This window comes from Sceloporus occidentalis, unplaced genomic scaffold (genome assembly GCF_023333645.1).
Source record: "Sceloporus occidentalis isolate IW3139 unplaced genomic scaffold, rSceOcc1.0.p SCAF_7, whole genome shotgun sequence".
NCBI lineage: Eukaryota > Metazoa > Chordata > Lepidosauria > Squamata > Phrynosomatidae > Sceloporus > Sceloporus occidentalis.
Window position 1 is genome coordinate 60,251,687 of NW_028316987.1, and position 20,333 is coordinate 60,272,019.

Consider the following 20,333-nt stretch of genomic DNA (forward strand, 5'->3'; position numbering starts at 1 on the left):
AGCTTGGCCACTTGGTAGCACACAGCTGCCCTTTAAGAGCAGTAACATTTTTTCCTAAAATAAAACCTGCACAATGACAATATGAGCCCTCTTCAGGTTTTATTAATCTATGGATAATAAATATAAGAGCCAGTGTGATGTAGTAGTTTGAGCATTGGACTATGATTTTGGAGATCACTCAAGCTTAAAAACTCACTGTGTGATCCTGAGCAAGTCAAACTCTCTCAGCCTCAGAGGATGGCAATGGTAAACCCCTTCTGAAGAAACATCCCACGAAAACCCCATGATAGCATTGTCTTTGGGTTACCATAAATCTAAAATGACTTGAAGGTACACAATAACAACAAAATAAATATGCAAGGATAAGGAATATGCTAGCCTCATCTCAGTCACTTATTTCTGCTATACCCCTTAAGTGAAGAGGAAACCCTTCTCTATCTATGAAAGGAAAACTCTCCATATGATTCTGCTTGTAGACTTCATGGAGTTCTGGATTATGTGGTGAAATTCCATGTATAGAAGAGGTTTTCCTCTTAGAAAACCACTTTCTCCTTAAGGGGAGTGATAGAAGCAAATAACAGACGAGGCAAGGCCAGCACATTCCTTCTCTTTGTGTCTTCCCCAATCTCATTGGTTAGGGCTGCTATGTTTTGTATATTTCTATTTAAATGTCATAGGTGGGATACAGACCACCCAAAAAGGGTGGTCTGCTGCCGCCTCCATTTCTGCCGACGGGAAGCCTCAGCCTCCAAATGACGAGGCTTCCCAGTGACGGAAAAAGAAGCCGCAAAAAGTGGCTTCTTTTTGCAGCGCGCAAGTGATGCCACAGTGCACCATTGGCGCACTCGCGACATCACCTGGGCGCCATGGCGTGCGGATGCTAGGCATCCGTTACGTCAAAATGGCGGCGCCTGTGTGAACAGGGCGCCACCATTTTGTATGTACTCTGTATGTACTAGGGTTGCAGGCATCTAAAAGAGCCGTCCCCAGGCAACCCTAGTATGTACGGAGTACGTACTTGGGTGCCCGTCTGTTCAGGGCCATAGTGAGATGCTCATAAACATATGAGGCTGCAATCATATACAGACACATAAGCCTGTAAACTGATACACATTTAGGAGTAAGCTCTCAGTGGAATTTACTGCAAATGTTTTTTTCTTTCACATTGTATCTAGGAATGCAAAGGAAGCAGAAGTATTTTGTCATATGCAGTTTACCACTGGTAGGGGGGACAAATATACAGTAAGGATACTTACCTCCATGTCTCTCTCTCTCTCTTTTTTTAATAGATGAAAAGGAAAATGAATATGATATGAAGTTTTATTGGTCTGAAGAATTTAAGCAAAGTGCCCCCAGTGTGTTTAAGACAAATCCATTCTGGAACGAACTGTCAGCCTCTAACCCATTTTTAGACGATGTAGCTCAGTCAAGCAACAAAGAAAAAAGTAACAGGCGTATATCAATTTTGAAAGAAGATCCTTATTTATTTTTAAGAGATTCAAATATCAGATATTCTCCAGCTTCATCTGGAGATGAATTAAATATTGATTATCTTTTTCATCGTAAAGCATCAAGGAGATCGACCAAATCTCGGAGCGTTTCAGATCTTTTGGATATTGTAAGTGCCAAGACTTTTGAACCTCCTAATGCAGCACCATCCAACCACATTCTACCTCCAGATAATGAATCACTTCAGAATGACCGTGAAGCTTATAAGACAGCATGGTTGAATCAAAGGCAGCTGGCCCGATCTTGCTTGGATTTGAATGTGATAAATCAGAGTCCAGGATGGGCACAAACTCAATCTATAGAAACTCATATAGTATGCAAAGTGAATCATGAGGGTGGTTCAGTGCAGCTTCCAGACTCAGATATTGCTGTTCATTTCCCTGAAGGTCATGTACCTTTTGGTGAATTTCAAGAGGTTGGATTACAGGCTATCCTTGACTCTCCATCATCACTTAACCATGAGTTTTCAACCACTGTGAGTCCACTGATTGAACTGACATTAAGTAACCTCAATACCACAGAAGCCATTTTACTAGAAATGAAAATTGCAGCTGAAGTAAAAAAGGATCCTTTTAGTCAAGTTATGACTGAAATTGTTTGTCTGTGTAGTTCCAGTAAAGAAGGTCCATTTGAAAAAATACACAACTGTTACATTTATAAAGATACTATCCAAGTGAAGCTGACAGATCTGAGTCACTTGATGTACATTGTAGCTGTAGCCCAAGCGAATGCAGTGAATTCCCCTGCAAGTGCTTGGGAATACATCCACAGAAAACTTTCAGTGGGAATATATGGGCCCAAACATATTCATCCATCTTTCACTGTTGTTTTTGCACTCTTTGGCCACAGCTATGTTCCAGAGAAGCTTACAGTATGTGGCATTAAAAAGGGTGGGAAGAGTATGCCCCCGGTTGTTTTCCAGCTATGGGGGAAACACACATTTGTACTTGAGAAGCCACAAGATCTGAACATATTTGTGGCTTCTTGTGACCCTGATTTTGAAGTTAAGGAAGGAGATCAAAGGAAAGAAATTAAAGAAGAAACATTGAAAAGTGGTGGCCAGGTGATTCAGCAACACTTCCCATTTTCCATAATCAGTGCAAGAAAAATACATCTGTTTGTCTTCCGCATCCAAGTTAAAGTCCCAAACAACAACTTAGTGTGCCAGTTCTATATTACAACTCCTGAACCAGCTCCAAAGCCATTAACTGGATTGTTCAACCATCCAAACCGACTGGGAAAGCGCAAAGAGATCAAGTCTGCACCATTGCTATCTCTACCAAGGATAAAATATCCCACATTTCAAGATAAGGCTTTAAATGTTAAGAGCTACGGCATAGCTTTGAAAACTGTGTTACGTCAAAGTAAAATTGACTATTTGCTGGAATATTTTAAAGGGGATACAATAGCACTTCTCAGTGAAGATAAAGTAAAAGCCATTGGGCAAACTAAAATAAAAGATTGGTATGTAGGTGTTCTTAGAAGAAAGGTTGGGCTTGTACACTGCAAAAATATCAAAGTGATATCCAAGGACCAAGCTATAGATACTGATGATAGTGCAATCACAACTAACAGCCTCGCTGAACAAATTACATTGCCTTTTAGAAAACTGACATATATCTATTCAGCTATCTTATCTACAGTATCAGAGCGAATGTATGACTGGAAAGCTTTGGCTAATGCCCTTCAATTTTCACACATGTCCCTGGATGATTTCAGTGAGATACAAGCTGAGAAAGAATCAGAAAAAACTGCATATGTTGTGAAGAAACTCAAGGAAGTTTGCCATGCTAACAGGAGTACAAGGCGTTTCCTGTATGAGCTCTCTGTTGTAAGTATTGCTTCGATGGGCTATATTAGTTCATAGGCAATGAAGGTTGGCAGGAATTACTTGAGATAATTTGTCATTAATATGACTATCCTACTGTAACTCAAGGCCAACAAAGCTCTTATAAAATAAAAAGCTTGCCTTGTAAGCCATGCAGGCTACAGCTGCAATGGAAAGGTTTGGAAAACTCTGGCCTTTTTTCATGGTTTTCTCATGTTCACATTTATAAGTTTAATTGACCGAGATGTTCAAACAAAGCTGCATGTGGAAATGTTCACTATTTATATAATTACAGTCAGCCCTTCTTATACATGGATTTTTTTTACACGGATTCAAGCATCCATGGTTTGAAAATGTTCAAATATCAAACCTTGATTTTCCATTTTTTATAAGGGACACCATTTTGCTATGCCATTATACAGTTGTCCCTCCATATTGGCTAGGGTTAGGGGAACAAGACCCCCGTGAATAGGGAAAAACTGCAAATAACAAAAAGACTGTTCTTAACCTGAGAGGACCCCTCTCTAGGAATCTCTAGGTCCTCCAGTGCAACTCTGTGGTCAATGTCCAACATACACTGACCATAGAATGGCACTGGAGTAGCTACAAATGGTCTTTCAGTGCAACTTTTATTTAAAGTTGACCACAGAGTTGCACTGGAGGACCTAGACAGTCCTAGAGAGAACATATTAATGAAATCGGTGAATAATCAAATCCGCAAATATCAAAGCTGCAAATATGGAGGGATGATTGTATTTAATGGGACTTGAGCATCCATGGATTTTGGAACTAAAACCCATCGTATAACAAAGGTCCACTGTATGTACAAATGAAGGTGGGGGGATCACACTGTAATTTTTGGACAGAGTCAGAGATAACTATTTGATTTCCTCCAATCCTGACAAATTCATTTATTCTTAATTCAGCTTCACCACCATACTCTTTTAAAGTCCTAAGTCAGGGGTGGACAACTGTGGCCTCCAGAATTTGGGGACTTTAACTCCCAAGATCCCAGTACTAGACTATAGAGTTGAGGAACATGTTTTCCCCATATAAAGTAGGATCAACTTCCATCACTCCTTGATTGCATAGTGATAGGCTAATTGGAAGCCACAAGTTCTACATGGTTGATCTACAGCTGCTCAGTTGGTTTGCACTATCTCTTTTCTGCCTTTTATCAATAACACTACTGTCATCTGTCAAGTCTTAGAATCTGCTTTTCAACCAGCTCTTTTATTTTTTTAACAAGAGAGGAAAATGGAGGCTCTGTTTCTACTATTTCCAGGTTGGACTTTGATCTCTCTTCCCTTTCCTAATTGATCTGCAGTTTGTCCTCACATGGGGAATCCAGTTTCAGTTGTCCATTATGTTCTGCTCCCTTCCCACAATCTACAGACATCTCCACTGCTCTGCTTCTGTCTCCTCCCTTCTGAAATCAGGGTGTTTGTCCTCTATAAAATGGGATGGTACCAGACTACCTACATTTGGTAGACCATTCTCATTCAGTTCTAATAATTCCATTCCTTAGATCAGCTACAAATGTTTAGTAACTTCTTTTTAAAAATTCTAATGTAGTAATTCCCTTGCCCTCTTCTCTTCAGACCACTCCCAGCAAGAAACAAGAATGAGGAAAGAGAGCTCTTCCATTCCCCAATGTACCTTTTGACCACATAAGTACTCTAAATTTCTCATTGTCAAAAATGTCTTGCACATTGAAAAGTTATGATAAATTGATTAGCCAACTTCATTACGTTTTGTAACAGCTAGAGAGAGAGTTTAGCTCTCTGTATTATGGACATCAAATACAGTCAGCCCTCCCCTTAGGCGTGCTTGCCTTCTGCAGCTTTGAGCTTATACGGAAGGCAAGCCCCAGCAGAAGTAATGGGGCGCTTATGCCCTGTGTGCCACCACAAGCATGCACCCCATTATTTTGTATGGGGCTTGAGCATATGCTCTTTTCCCCGTGTGTGTGTGTGTGTGTGTGTCCAGAACGGATTCCCCACATATGGGGAGGGTGGGCTGTAAGAAAGACCAGTTTTTATCATCCTACCAAATCTGGAATGTACAGTGTTGTGTGGGTTAGGAGGATGTTGCACATTTGAGTGGTTCAGTCAAAAATCACCCCAAAATGTGTCAACATTTTTTAAGAACAGTCAGGAGGATCTCACAGTTCAGTTGCCACAATGAAAAAGGACCCACCTCTTAGGATTCCTTTTTTTAACTGTTGGAATAAAATGTATCATGGTATCTAATGTGGAAAAAATCTTTGTGGATTGATTAATAAATGTATGTTTTGAATTTTACTTATTCAGATAGTCTCAAATAGATCTGGAGGAAAAGTGGTATATAAATAAAAGTTTTATTTATTATTATTATTAAATACTGTGGCAGGCTCCCAATTTTAAGTCAAGCCAATTAAGTGAGTGTAATCCAATGTAATGTGGTGTTTAGAGGACTGAATTTACCAGGTAATCCGTCATCCTTGGTGATCCAGAGTTCTTCCCTGCTTTACATAGGTAACTAGCAATATAGGTTAAAATTCCCAGTCACTAATCAAGTTTACTAGATGCTTTAGGGCTGATTAATCATCTCTTGGTCTGACTATTTTGCTAACTAGTTATGACAGTAGTGTGTACATGTGTTTTTGCCCACTCCAATCTATTTAAAGCTATAACAGGGTAAATCTCTGTGTACCCTGTGACATTTTCCAAAGTTTGATACACTTTTACTGGTAGAAAAGTCAGGATGATTTGGCATAGTACATATTTTTGAAACAGGATCTTATAGAACTGTCAAATAAATAATTAATGTCACTAACTTGAAAGGAAAAAGATAAGAGCGAAAACTGTCAGGTATGTGGATTTGAAAAATAAACCTCCACGATATTATTCCTGTTTTGCTGTTGACCTGCTCATTATCATCTTGCACAGAATGACAAAAACTTTAGAAACTGCAAATGTGTGTTTTCTCCCTCATAAGGACTTCTCATTATTTCTATGCAGGTAAAAATCCTCTCTCTCATTTTCAGCTTCTCTTCTCTTAAGACTTTTTTTCCAGCCTCATTATCCAGATGGAGTTTTGGTACAGCTAACAATACAGGTTATGTCTCCCTTATCTAGAATTCCAAAATCTGAAATACTCCAAAAAACCAAAACATTCTCTTTGGGTGGCTGAGACAGTGACACCTTTGCTTTCTTATGGTTTAGTATTATCAAAGTTTGTTTCATGACTCTAATTATTAAAAATAATGTATAACATTACCTTTCAGCTATGTGAACATGGTATATATGAAACATATATACATTGGGTCGTATCTCCAAAATGTCTGTCTGTCTGTCTATGCCAGGGGTAGGCAAACTTTTTGAGCTGGGGGCCGGGTTGCTGTCCCTCAGACAACTGGGGGGGGGGGGGGGAGCCAAAAAATAAATAATTAAATATTTTTTTTTTAAAAAAAATAATTAAATAAATAAACCAGGACAAATGTAGGACAAAATTTTCAAATGGCGGACACTTTTTAAAAAATGGAGGACACGCGAAAAAATTTGCTGATTTTTAAAAAAATGTTAATATAAATGCATGTTTCTGAGGCTTCTATAGACAATTGCCCCCCTTGCCCGCCGCTTGCCCCCCCTTGCCCGCCTCCTCCTGATAGGCCAAAGGCCCCACACCCTCATGCGAGAGGCCAAAGGCTCCGGCGGCAATCAGTGGCAGGACCGGGCTGGGTCCAGTCCCAAGGCCTTGCCGGGCCACATCCGGCCCGCGGGTCGCAGGTTGCCTACCCCTGGTCTATGCAAATACAGGAATTCAAAAATTCTAGTCTCAAGTATTTCCAATAAGGGAATTTCAACCTGTATCATTTATGCTGTTTTTTTTAAACAAATACAACTTTCTGCCTAAGAAAGGCAGTATCTCTTAAATAAGAATGTATAAGTAGTGGACATAACTGTATGTAACTTACAATGGCAGTTGTGTGCACCACCTCAAAAGCACTCTCTTTTGTGGCTGGAGATATGATAATTTTTTTGGACTTTAAATTATAATTCAAGGAGTGGAAAAAAAAAGACAAATGAAAGAGGGAAGTACATTAGATAGGAGCTAGGCATTTAGAAGCAGACCATATGGCCAAAAATTCATTTCTGTATTTCTTTAGAATGAAATTGTCTATTTCAACTAAATGTTGGCAATGTAATGGCAATGTAAGATGATGCTTACTTGTACCGTACAAAATGGGCATTCTCACATGTCATATGCTACAAGATCATACACATATTATTGACACACATGTACTTTTCAATTATATTTCTGAAACATAGAATCACTGAGGGTTCACTGACTGGCTCAGTACTAGGGAATCCTGGGAATTATGGTTTATTGTAGCGCCAGAGCTCTATGACAGAAAAGGCTAAATGTCTCAGAAAACTGCAGTTCCCAGAATTCCCTAGCATTGAATCAGGATAGTTAAAGTGGTCTCAAACTGGATTATTTCTGCATAGTGTATTGGACCTTACATAGTCACGTTTGTTGAACTTTATTCGACCTGACTACACACACACACACACAGAGTGTCTAGACATCCAGGAATCATAGAGGTTTATCACACTATACTCTTAACGAGCCATGATTCCAGTGTGACTCCTCTAGCTGCCTCCTGCTGCATTCTGGGATTGGCAGTTTTAAGGAGGGGTATTCAGAATTCTCAGGCAGAGAACTTCTGTGCCTGAGAATTCTAAATACTGTACCCCTCCTTAAAACTGCCAATCCCAGAATGCAGCAGGAGGCAGCTAGAGGAGTCACACTGGAATCATGGCTTGTTAAGAGTATAGTGTGATAAACATCATACATAGAGTTTGTAGAATTTTCTTTCCTCTTAAGAATAAAATTTTACTAATATGTTTCAAATAATACATGTAATTGGATAAGCAGAGAGTCAATTCAGCTGAACCTAAAGGGATATAGTTAATTCTGAAAACTCACTGGAATACCAGAGCCTAAGTTTAGAAAACTTACTTTGGACTTTAGGATCTGGGAAATATAGGAAATTATGATACACTAAAATAACCCTTCTAAACTGTGGCTGGGATCATACACATTCTTTTCCATATAACTAAAAAAAAAAAAAAAACAGAAAAATTCCTCAGTGTTAATCTTCCAAACTGTAACACAAGCACTTGGTAATTATTTGCTTGAAAAGATAAGCATCAAATTTGTGGTTGCAGGCTCTTCTGAAACTAGATTGCCAAGGATTGCTAGCGCGCATTACCCAGGATACAGTCATTTTTACCTCAGCCGTGAAGCTTGGAAAAGGCTGGAGGGAGCTGGCTGAAAAATTAGCCCGACTCACAAAGCAACAGATTGAAGCTTATGAAGCTCCCCACCGGGGAAAAAGTGGAGATGTTCCTCCAGAGGTAAGGTTTAATTGATCCTTTCATTGTATATTATTTCGCTACAAAGGTTCCAATACATTTTTAGACTCGAGAGATAGATCAGAAAGCGTCCTCTACACAAATTTCTTTGATCCTGCTCTTTTTTCTGATGTAACATTTGGGCATGTTTTTGAAATCATATAAAAATATATTACATTTGTAAAAGTAGGAAAAGTACACACATACTGAGCATTCCAGCTGGATTTAAAAAAAATCTATAAGTCAGTCAGTCATAATTTTTATTGTCTATAGACCCAAAATTTAGGCATTCAGTCAAGATATTGCTGACCTGCCTCTCCCTCCTTTTTCTCCCATTATCCCCCATCTTTATCTTTATTCTACCCAGACCCTGCTTGAAACTCATATTTCATTTTAATTGTAATTGTATATTAATGTTTTTAACTACTTTTCTTGGTTTAATCTCATTTTAGCATTTAATTATGTTTTTATGACTGGGCGGAGGGATGGGGATCTTGGAATTTTTAATGTATTCTCGTTTAACTGAATTTTGCTTTACTGTTGCAATCCGCTTGGATTCCTAGAGATTAAGTGGAATATTAATAATAATAATAATAATAATAATAAATTATTATTAAGATATACAAGTCATCAGAATTTCCTGCAATAAAATTCTCCACGATAAAACAAGACTCAAGGAAGTTGCTAAATCTAAGGCCTCAAACAGACAGCTCCAAAGGGCCACCATCAGGCCCATTGGGGGGTGGGAAGTGCACAGAGCCTTCCCCCGGATCACTCTGCACCAAGGCTGCGCTGGGGCCACAGAATGCAGCCCAAAACCAGCCATGTAAGGAGCAATTTCTTACAGCTCCTTTTTGTGGCCCATTGAGGACCATGGCAGTGGGCACCATCTAGACCACGGCATCTGGTTCTTGCAGTTCCAGGGCAATTGGGATGGGAGTGGCCTCTGGCCGCTCCTACTGCCCCATCTGCTTCAGCCCTATCTAAATCTGTCTCTAAATGTCCCTTTATACATAGAAGGTCCTAATCCTAGCTGCCTCAGACAGAAAATTTAGCAATTTTGGGAGTGGCATTTAGGCATTTATCTTCCAACACAAATGTTATGTAAGAAAGATTTTCCATTCATCTTTAATGGATAGATTTTGGCTTGTCAAATCTGGTTGTAAAAATTATGGTATAATAAAATATGTTCCATAGACTCTACTTCTGAGTTACTACATGGGCATCTTCTTTCAATGTAAGGAACACCGGCAAATCTATAATGAAGTAGTTTTATGGAATATACATTGCACATAGCTTTAGAGAAAAAACAATCCTAGAGACAGACTCACCAAATAACTGGCTATATAATAATAAAAATAAATAAATCGTTTATTTCTAGCCCGCCTTTCCATGAGATCAAGGCAGGTTACAACATCATAGAGCAACAAACGATAAATATCAACAATACAATATAAAACAAAATCAGAGATTAAAACAAGGAATTAAAAACACAGATTAAAAACCTTACAAAAACTAGCCAAAGTGCAGGTGCAAAAGGAGTGGGGGAGAAAAAGTGATTGCAACTGGGGGAAAGCTTGTTTGAAGAGAAAGGTTTTGAGTATCTTCCTGAATTGGTTGAGGGAGGGGGTCGAGCGGAGCTCTTCGGGAAGCGAATTCCATAACTGCGGGGCTGAGATAGAAAACGCCCTCTGTGCAGTTGTAGAGCGTTTCGAGGGTGGAACCCTCAGAAATTGCTTCCCGGCTGACCTGAGTGTGCGGGGCGGACTATATGGGGAGAGGCGGTCCTCCAAGTACCCTGGGCTCAAGCCATTTAGGGCTTTATAGGTTATAACCAACACCTTGTATTGTGCCCAGAAGCGAATAGGCAGCCAGTGCAGATCTCGCAGAACAGGTGTTATATGGCTGGACCTGGAACATCCAGTGACCAGTCTGGCTGCCATGTTCTGCACTAACTGAAGCTTCCGGGTTTGGTACAAGGGTTGCCCCATGTAGAGCGCATTACAGAAATCCAACCGAGAGGTTACCAGAGTGTGTACCACCGTTTCACGGTCCCCCCGGCCCAGGTAGGGTCGCAGCTGGCATATAATAAATAATAATAAATAATAAAGTTTTTATTTATATACCGCCCTTCCAACGATCAGGGCGGTGAACAACAAACTATAATACAATAAAATACAGATACATATATCAATAACAATATTAAAATCAACAATAAAACACATCATCAACATTAAAACCCCGACAACCAGCTGCCATCGCTGTCGAAGGGTAGGGGGAGGTTAGCTGGGCTCTAATTCAGCTGAAGCTGATAACAGGTACTCCTGACCGTCGCATCCACCTGAGATGTAAGGTGGAGCGACGAGTCCAAGAGCACCCCCAAACTGCGAACAGAGTCCTTCAGGGGAAGCGTGACCCCGTTCAGGACAGGTGGACAAATTTCCAAACCTGGACCCGGGGAACCTATCACAAGTACTTCCGTTTTCTCTGGATTCAGTCTGAGTCTGTTTTTCCTCATCCAGCCCATTACTGACTCCAGACAGGCATCTAGAGGAGAGATGCCATCCCTGGTCACTGCATCAGTCGGAGACACAGAGAAACATATTTGGGTGTCATCAGCGTACTGATAACACTGCACCCCGTGTCTCCGGATGATCTCTCCCAGCGGTTTCATGTAAATGTTAAATAGCATGGGGGACAGAATGGCTCCTTGAGGGACACCAGATGTAAGGGCCCTCTTATCAGACCACACGTCCCCCAGCTGCACCATCTGGAATCGACCCAAGAGGTAGGAACGGAACCACTGGAGCACAGTGCCCCCGATTCCCAACTCCCTCAGGCATTCCAGAAGGATACCATGGTCAATGGTATCGAAAGCTGCTGAGATGTCTAAGAGCACTAACAGGGACACGCTTCCCCTGTCCATGCCCAGACGGAGATCATCGACCAAGGCGACCATGGCAGTCTCAACTCCATAGCCCGCCCAAAAGCCAGTTTGAAATGGGTCTAGAAAATCAGTATCATCCAAGACCGATTGAAGCTGAATGGCAACCGCCCTCTCGATCACCTTTCCCAAGAATGGCAGCAGAGAGATAGGCCGATAATTATTGTGAATCAGGGGGTCTAGGGAGGGCTTTTTTATCAGCGGTTTTACAATGGCCAATTTTAAGCTGGATGGAAAGCGCCCGTCCCTATATGGAAAGGCTGTCATAATGTATGTGCATCATAATGGGGGATCAAGAAACAAAAGAACACAAATGCAGTTTACAGAAAGCTATCTCTAGTAGTCTTAATATAAAGGATTTAGGAGCAATATCTGAGCCCAGGTTAGAAAGAAGGGAAGAGAGCAATATATGCAGCTTACATCAGTATGTATTTGGACGAGGAGCTAATATAATTACATTGTGCCAGATGTTTGAGTATAGCTTCACCCATAACTTGAGGGCAAGCCACCAAGATCTACTAGATAAGGGATTTTCTCCTATTTGCAGCAATAACACACAATTAGGAACACAATTTGGAAATTGAAACAGTGACCTCAGGAACTTCGCCTGTTGTTTATCCAATTTAGGAGATAACCCCCCTATCCAAATACAGGAAGCATATAATACCATTATTTTTTGGAATTAAACACTTTAATTGCTGATGGAATATAGAGGCCCCTCATTCAGAAAATTGCAGATGATCTTATTTACACTTACTTAGAAATAGTCTCAACGTGAGGTTTCTGTGTCAGGGAATGATGAAAGATCAGCCCCAGGTATGTAAATGTTTTTAACTATTATGGGTATTCTCATTGTTCCATATGCATGCATAGATAGATAGATAGATAGATAGATAGATAGATAGATATTCTTTTTTCAAGGAATTAAGGCTCAAGGTCTTTAAAACATTCTCACATCAGCCCGAGCACTACCATTAGGAAACTTGAGCTACACCCTGATCAGAATTTGAAAAAGTTTCTTCTCATAGCCATTCCTAGAATCTATAAACCAGGATGGTTGAGGAGGTCTGGGAGTTGTGCTCCAAGAAAGGAAGGCGCATTCCAAACGCGCGCAAAGTATGTACTAGGTACATACTAGGGTTAGGAAAGGGCGTCCCTTCCAGACGCCCTAACCGTAGTACATACCTAGTACGTACAAAATGGCGGCACCCATTCTACATGGGTGCCGCCATTGGGACGTCACGATCGTGCTGCCTCCAAATGTAGCGGCGTGAATGTGACGTGCTGGTGCCATGTGAGGGCGCCTGGGGTGCCCTTTCTGCGGTGCCGGAAGGAGCTCCGAAACGGAGTTCCTTCCAGCTTTGTGTCGCTGGGCACTGCCTTTAGACGGCTGCACCAGCGACGCAAAGCAGAAAGGGGCCGAACGGCCCCTTTCTATTTGTCCCCGCCAGCATCGGGTGTCCTTGGGGCATGAAGCCCCAAGGACACCCCTTTCCAGGCCGCGGGTAAGCGGCCTTTTGCTGCTTCCCTGCGGCCTGGAAAGCGGCAGATCGGAGCCTCAGAGGTTGCCACTGTGGCAGCTGAGGCCCCGATCCAGCAGGGAAAGGGGCGGGTACAGGTCGCCCCAAAAGGGTGGTCTACAAACCACCGAAGTTTCCAAGATCAGGCTAGCACACCTGAAGCCATATGAGATGTGGTCCCCTTCTTCCTCCATACACATGACTATCAGCAGATGGGAAGTTTATTCACATACAGTTTTTTGTGTATAGGCTTCCAGAACACATATAATTTGTACTGTTTTGTACTCCCATATTATATGGAGCCAGCTTTAGAGGTGCTTATTCAGGGAATGTCCCAGACCCTGAGGTTTCCAGGCTAAAACCTGAGCTGCCGTGCATGAGCCCCATTCACATGAATGGGGCTCCAGGATAGGCAGAATTCGCCTTACCTGGTGGGGTCTGGAATGGATCTCCTGCGTAAGGCAAGGGCCCGCAGTAATAGTTATTAGAAGTCATATTTAAATAGGACTCTAGATGTGAAATTTCTCAGAAAATACTGTACATATTTAAACATGCTTTTTAGTATGGCTTAAATTGTTGAGCAATGCAAAATGGCTTGAATGGTTACATTCTGATAGGCATTTTAATCTGCAGGGTACAGTTTAGGACATTTTAGTTCAAGAATTCAAAATTATCAAATCTTGAACCTTGTAGTGTTTGTACTTTCTCTGTCTATTCTCATTTAGAGACATGTAGCTGCATTCAATAAGTAGTGCCAATATATATTTTTAAATTTATTCATACTGTCCAATCAGTCATCATTTCCAATATGGCTGAGTATTGCATACATCAAAAATATACCAACAAAATAAAGCACAAAGCCTGTATTAAACCAGAAGAGAAACATTGATCAACAGCATTTGACATGGCTCAGGATGTGCTGAATTGTATTTAGGCAAGCAGGATTTGGTTCAGCTCTCATCTGAAAACCAGCTGTAGAGGGTTTGCTGAGCAAATGGACATGGAAAGCTCTATCCATTGATCTTGCAGCATCAGAATCCTGCCCCTTTAGATCCTAGACAGCTAACCTCAGAAGAGAGAAACCATGCTGAACAGGACTTCTAATGAAGATTACCATAGGTAGGATCGCATGAATATAGAGAGCCCAATGAATTTTTCCCATGAGTAAGGAAAAAATTAACACTTGCTAATCTAGCAAGCCAGGGAATAAAGAGCCAAACCTATAAAATAATGTCACATTTGTCATTTGGATAGCTCTTTCCTTAAAGCAAACTTGGCCTTTGGCTGTTTGACAATCCCCTTCCTCATTTTTTCTATTGTTCTTGTTGTTGTTAACTGCCTTTGAGTCAACTTTGATCCATGGCAACCCTTTGAATGAGAGACCTCCAAGGCACCTTATCCTCAACCACCCTGCTCCATTCCTGCAGATTCGTTGAGTCTATCCATTTGGTATGTGGTCTTCCACTTTTTCTGTTTCCTTCAACTTTACCAAGTATTAGTACATCCTTCATTCTTATGATATGGCCAAAATACAACAACCTCAATTTATAGCCATCTTTGTTTCCAGCGAGAGTTTGGGCCTGATCTGCTCTAGGACCCACTCAGTGGTCTTTTTAGTGGTCCACAGTATTCTCAGAACACTTCTCCAGCACCACATCTCCAATGAGTTGAAATTCTTCCTATGAGCTTTCTTCACTGTCCAGCTCTCACAACCATACATAGAAATGAGAAATGTGATGGTATGGACAATCTTAACTTAGTATTTAATTATTATTTAATCATTATTAAATAATTTAATAATTTAAGCTTTACACTTCAGGATCTTGATAGCTACCCTTCCAAGTCCTAGTCTTCTTCTGATTTCTTGACTTAAATCTCTGCTCTGATTGTTGAGCCCAAGTATGGAAAATCTTGAACTATTTCAATCTATTCATTATGTTGTTTAATATTTGCTTATTTTTCTGTTATGAGTAGCTTAAATGAACAGAGATCTGTGTTTTGATTTCACCAGTTTGATCTGTAAATATCTAGCATTCTCTTTCATTTTAATTTGTTATTTATTTTGATTCTTTTCCAAATGTCATAAGGTTTTCTGAATCAGTTAACTGATTAGGTCAACTGATAGGTTTCCTGTCTTCAGTTAACATTTGTCAGATGTAGACTTCTGTCTTTAAAAATAGTATTGCTTATTTAGTCTGTTTGTACAGAGGCAGCTCTTCTTGCATTACTTTCTGCCATTCTGCAAAAAGCTTCTGACTGCTAAGTGCAGGGGTGATAAGAGTGTGTCTCTTTCCACCCTGCCTCCAGTTCTAATTGTAAAATAGATGAGAAGGAACAAGATGGCACAAACACAGCTTGACTTTCACAGTACAGGCTGAGTTTGCACAACTAGGATCTAGTTTTATTTGTGAATCAAGCTTAATTTAACACATTTGATCCAGGAAGTCCAAGACCTACAAGTTCAAGGTTATTTTTACAGCAGCTGTCTGTGTAAGAGTCATCTCTGATGGTAGCCTTCTGGCTTTGTTACAATCAGTGCTCTACTTTTTACCCCCACTGCCAATTCTGGATGAGCTTTAAAGGTGATGTCTTGGATATTTTTTCACAGATGGAGTTCAGTACATTTTTTAAATGATGCTTCTAAATATCAGTTTTTAAACAGTTCTCATTTTCTGTTTGTATCACTTTTCTAGGCACAGAGTAGAAATGCCATATATATTGAAATATAATCTGATGCACCCTTTGAAAGACCACTAAAAAATATTTAATCTCGGAACTTGGAATCTCACTGTCACCCCCATCCCTCCATTCTGCATTCCTACAAGTTTTCTCAAAACTACTCTGTGCACATTTCTAGGGACAAGTACTAGTTATCTCTAAAGATAAGTACCAGTTTCTAGAACTGCTTTGTGCCCTATCAAGTTAATTTCAGGATTGTCAGTACTTGTATTGTGAATTTCATGTCATAGACATCCATTACATGCCTGTTGTTTATTGACATTGTAAGGGGAGACTTGAGAAAAATACATAGGCTGAACCTGAACTGCCATTTTGTGCCTTGGCAATCTTACTTTGGCGCCTTAAAGACGGGACTAAGCGGCGCCGTAGTTGTGCCAGGAATACGCGCAAGGGGTGGCGCTTCCGGACGCGCCTTGCCCCTCGCGCGTATTCCATACGGCAAGATGGCGGCGCCCTATACAGACGGGCGCGGCCATCTTGACGTAATGGACGCACAGCGTCCAGACGTCTAAACCCGGAAGAGCCATCGCGAGTGCACGCTTTGGCACTTGCGGCGGCTCTTCCGGGTTGCCGGAAGGAGTGCGATTTCTGCACTCCTTTTTTGCAGCGCGGAGGACTCATGCGGTTTGGCTGCTGTGGCTCCTCCGCACTGCAACCGGCAGCGGCCCAAGACCGCCCCTTTTGGGCGGTCTGTAACGGGCCTTTGCTCTCAATAGAAATCCTAGTGGGGCAAATTCACATTGTAAAAATGTGGGAACAATAAGACCAAGGAGTTCTGTTTAATTTGTTGAAGAAGATAGTTCTCTCAAGTGATCTCTATGTCTCATTAAAATTTTTCTTTGTATGAATCAGAATAATGGTTCATTTAGCCTGGTTCTCTCTTTCTGTCTGACAGTTGTTTTGCAAGTTTTATTATGAAAAATGTCATATCTAGAAATAGTTGTAGCTTGAGGTCTCATTTTCTTCTCCCTTTCCATTAGGCTTCTCACATCCCACCCATGAGGACTGGTGTCCCACACTGTAGAAGTGCTCTGAATCTTAGCTTACCTGGACAATTTTAAAATGTATTGTTCAATGATCATCGTCAGAACAAGAAGGTTGTTATTTACATCTAGCCAGCTTTAACTTAATGGTGACCCTATAAATGAGGAACCTCCAATACTACCTCTTCCCTGTTTGAGTCTGTTCACCTGCAATGTGGTCTTCTTCTTATTCCCTTCCACTCTTTGAACATCATCATCTTTTGTAATCAGCCATGCCATCTTATGATGTATTTAAAGTATGACAGCTTCAATTTAGTCATTTTGGATTCTAGCAGGAATTCAAGCTTGATTTCTTCTCAGGCCCTTCAAATGTAAGACTGTCTCCTGGAAAATTGTCAGATGAAAGATTGTCCTCTGTAAAGTAGGACATAGAAAATTAGCCTAAGAGCCAATTATGTGATGTGTAGAAACAAAGGTATAACTGGATAAATGGATCTGGTGACTAAATTGTAGAGCAGACCCTTTTGGATAGACTCACCTTTAGGGGAGACATCCCAGTGAGATGTGAAAGCTATACATATTTTGGTTTCAGGTTCAAAATACTTTTCAAGCTGACAGTAATCTAAAAAAATTTCATGTGGTTTCTGATTTAATTAGGAATGAAAACTGAATATTTTTGTTTGGACAATGTGTATTTGACAACACTTTGAGTGTAGTTTCAGGATTTCTAACCAATGTTACACCCAAAGTTTCCTGTTTGTTGTTGGATTGTTGTGAATCTAAACATATCTTCCCTGCTATTTATTCAACTATAGATGATGTGGAAACCAGCGTATGACTTTCTGTATACCTGGGGAGCTCACTATGGAGATAGCTACAGAGACATGTTGCAAGATCTGCAGTCTGCATTAGATAAAATGAAAAATCCTGTGACCAAACAGTGGCGAGAACTAACTGGAGCTCTGATTCTGGTCAACTGCATGGAGATTCTGCAAGCAAATGCTTTCTCTAAAATGGATGAAGAATAAATGTTGTCTTCTATTTTGGAAAGGTGTCCTAGAATTCATCTCCCTGAAATGCAAAGACATTAATTGGGGACGTTTCCATTAAGAACCATTTAGTGCCTTTTGTCAAAATTATGCCTCCTGGGTATAGCTTTTTTAAAAAAAAAAAAGTCTAAAAATCAACAAAAAACTGAGCCATTTAATTTTCAGGCACAACCAACTTTACCTGTTTCATTCCTATCTGTATACCGAGTGCAACATTTCTCAGTACTTGTTGATGGCAACAGTTGTGAGTTGAATAGCCTGTGATTGACTGTAGAATAATGTTTTGGAAATGCAGCTCTAGTGAAATGGGAGCAAAGTTAAGAAAACTATTTTAGAAAAGTGAGTTTTCACTAGAAATTGTTGCATTCAACTGCTAGTGTCATTCCTGACAAAGGGGCTAAACAGACCGGCATTAACACCAGCCTCAGGGTAGAGTGGGGGTGTCGCGTCACAGTGCTCCTTTGGTGCAGTGTTTAGACATGTGTGCTAAAGGAGCATCTAAAACTGCTGGATCGGAGCCGTAGCGTATGGTTGCCATGGCCCCGATGCAGTGAGGAAAAAGGCAGCGAGACACCTCTCCAAATGGGTGGTCTGTTTTGCCCCAAAGTCAGTTAGGAAATCATCATGTATGCACATGGTTGCTGTTAAAAAAAAAAACAGGAAGATTATTTCAATGTTTGATTTTATTATTGTTCGATAGTATGCCGGAAGACTTCTCTGGCTATTTCCATGCTAGTAGATCCAGGCTGTTTTGAAGACCTCTGTCTTGGCTGTCTATCACTGGCCCACATTTACCCATGAGGTAGTGTTGCTACTGGCAACAAAACATCTAGTTCTCAGTCTGGGGGAAGGATAATTCTCTCGCAGAGCTTGGAAAAGTAAACTTTGTGCACTGAAGTTCCCAAAATCTTCTAGTGGACAAGGCCAGTGGTAGTTTTATCCCCCCCCCCCCAAATACTTTTTCAACTTCTGGCCTCTTTTGAAAAATTTGTTTTTACTGGGTGGGGCCCAAGGATGCTCCTAACATGGTGAAAGTGCCCTCTGCTGCCCCGAGAAGTCATTTTGGAAACATTTTGGAACAAAAAGCTTATTTTGCAAAAAACAAACAATCCACCACCTTTTTGCAATTTTAAAAATTACTTCTTAGGGGCTAGAAAAATAGTCTCACATGCAATGTATACATTACATATTTTTCATTTTAAAAAATCATTGAGTTGTGATGTTACGTAGTTTTAACTAAACATGCAGGCAGAGAAGAGACAGTCCCATTGCTCTTCTCACATAGACAGCAATATTTAGAAACAGGGAGATACTGTCAGCTGGATGTTGTCAGCTAGATCAGAAACCTTGAAAAAAATAGGTTCCTGGTTGTGTGGAGAAGAATAATGTAATGCTAGTACACTCCCCGTCTATGTTGTTAAACTACACAAAACATTTCTTGCATAACTGTAATTACCCACCGCTTACAAACTCCATACACACTGGGATTGTGTGTATTCTAGATTACAATTGTTATAACCAATATGTTTAATGAATTTTTAAAAGAAATAATTATAGAATGTCTAGCTCTACACTGCAAAATTAACAAACAGAAGGATGTTATTAATATATATTAAGATAATTGAAGGACTTTTTAAGAGATTATCTTCTCTTAGGAAAGTTCACCATTCTGGATAATAAAATATTACCAGCTGTGCAACAAAACTGTCCAAATCCTATGCTTTTTGTTAAATAGTTTGTTTTGGTTGTGACTTTTCCACCAATAGTAACTTGAGTTTGCATAGGAATGTTGGATGACTTGCCAGTATCTTGTTTCAGTCCAAGGGATTCCAACTACTACATTAGTGATCCCAGTTGGATTTTGACTACTAAAGGTCAATTTAAGAGAGGCGAGACGAACAATCCTCTAAAAAGGCAGCTTTGATTACCCTGTATGTAATATACTTTATTCCTTCTTGAAGCATGGTTTGAAACTGGTGTTATCAGTTCTTTTTCTGATTTCTTTGTTATTACCATTTTGAAAATAAATTTTGTATATTTGAATTAAATAGACTCATTTGATTCTGATTTGGGAGCTAGGACATGTCAGAACTAAGATGCCATTCATTGGACCTATATCTTTATACTTGTGTGTGCCTCTATTACTACTGAAATTTTACTAGGTTGCAGTCCTGTGGCCATGACAGTTTATTGAACAGAGTGAGAACTTGTTGCATAAATATGACAGGATTGCATGATTAATTATGTAGCAGACTCTCTGAAAAAATGTTATCGAAAATTAATGTAAGATATGGTATTGAAGGGAGCCTGGAAGCTGAAATGTACATACTTCTCTCAAAACCACAAGATTATTTAAAAA

General features: G+C 40.3%; 1 protein-coding gene across 2 annotated transcripts in view; it reads left to right on the forward strand.

Annotated features, from left to right (window-relative positions):
• The window catches only part of MACC1 (MET transcriptional regulator MACC1), a 43,517-nt gene extending 23,495 nt beyond the window's left edge, over positions 1–20,022 (forward strand). For both annotated transcript variants that reach the window (XM_089533103.1, XM_089533105.1), the window contains exons 3-5: positions 1,290–3,340; positions 8,554–8,742; positions 17,741–20,022. In XM_089533103.1, coding sequence (XP_089389229.1) covers positions 1,290–3,340; positions 8,554–8,742; positions 17,741–17,953 — 2,453 coding nt within the window. In that variant the 3' untranslated portion in view covers positions 17,954–20,022. The remainder of the gene's footprint in view (positions 1–1,289; positions 3,341–8,553; positions 8,743–17,740) is intronic.
• The last annotated feature ends 311 nt before the right edge of the window (positions 20,023–20,333 follow it).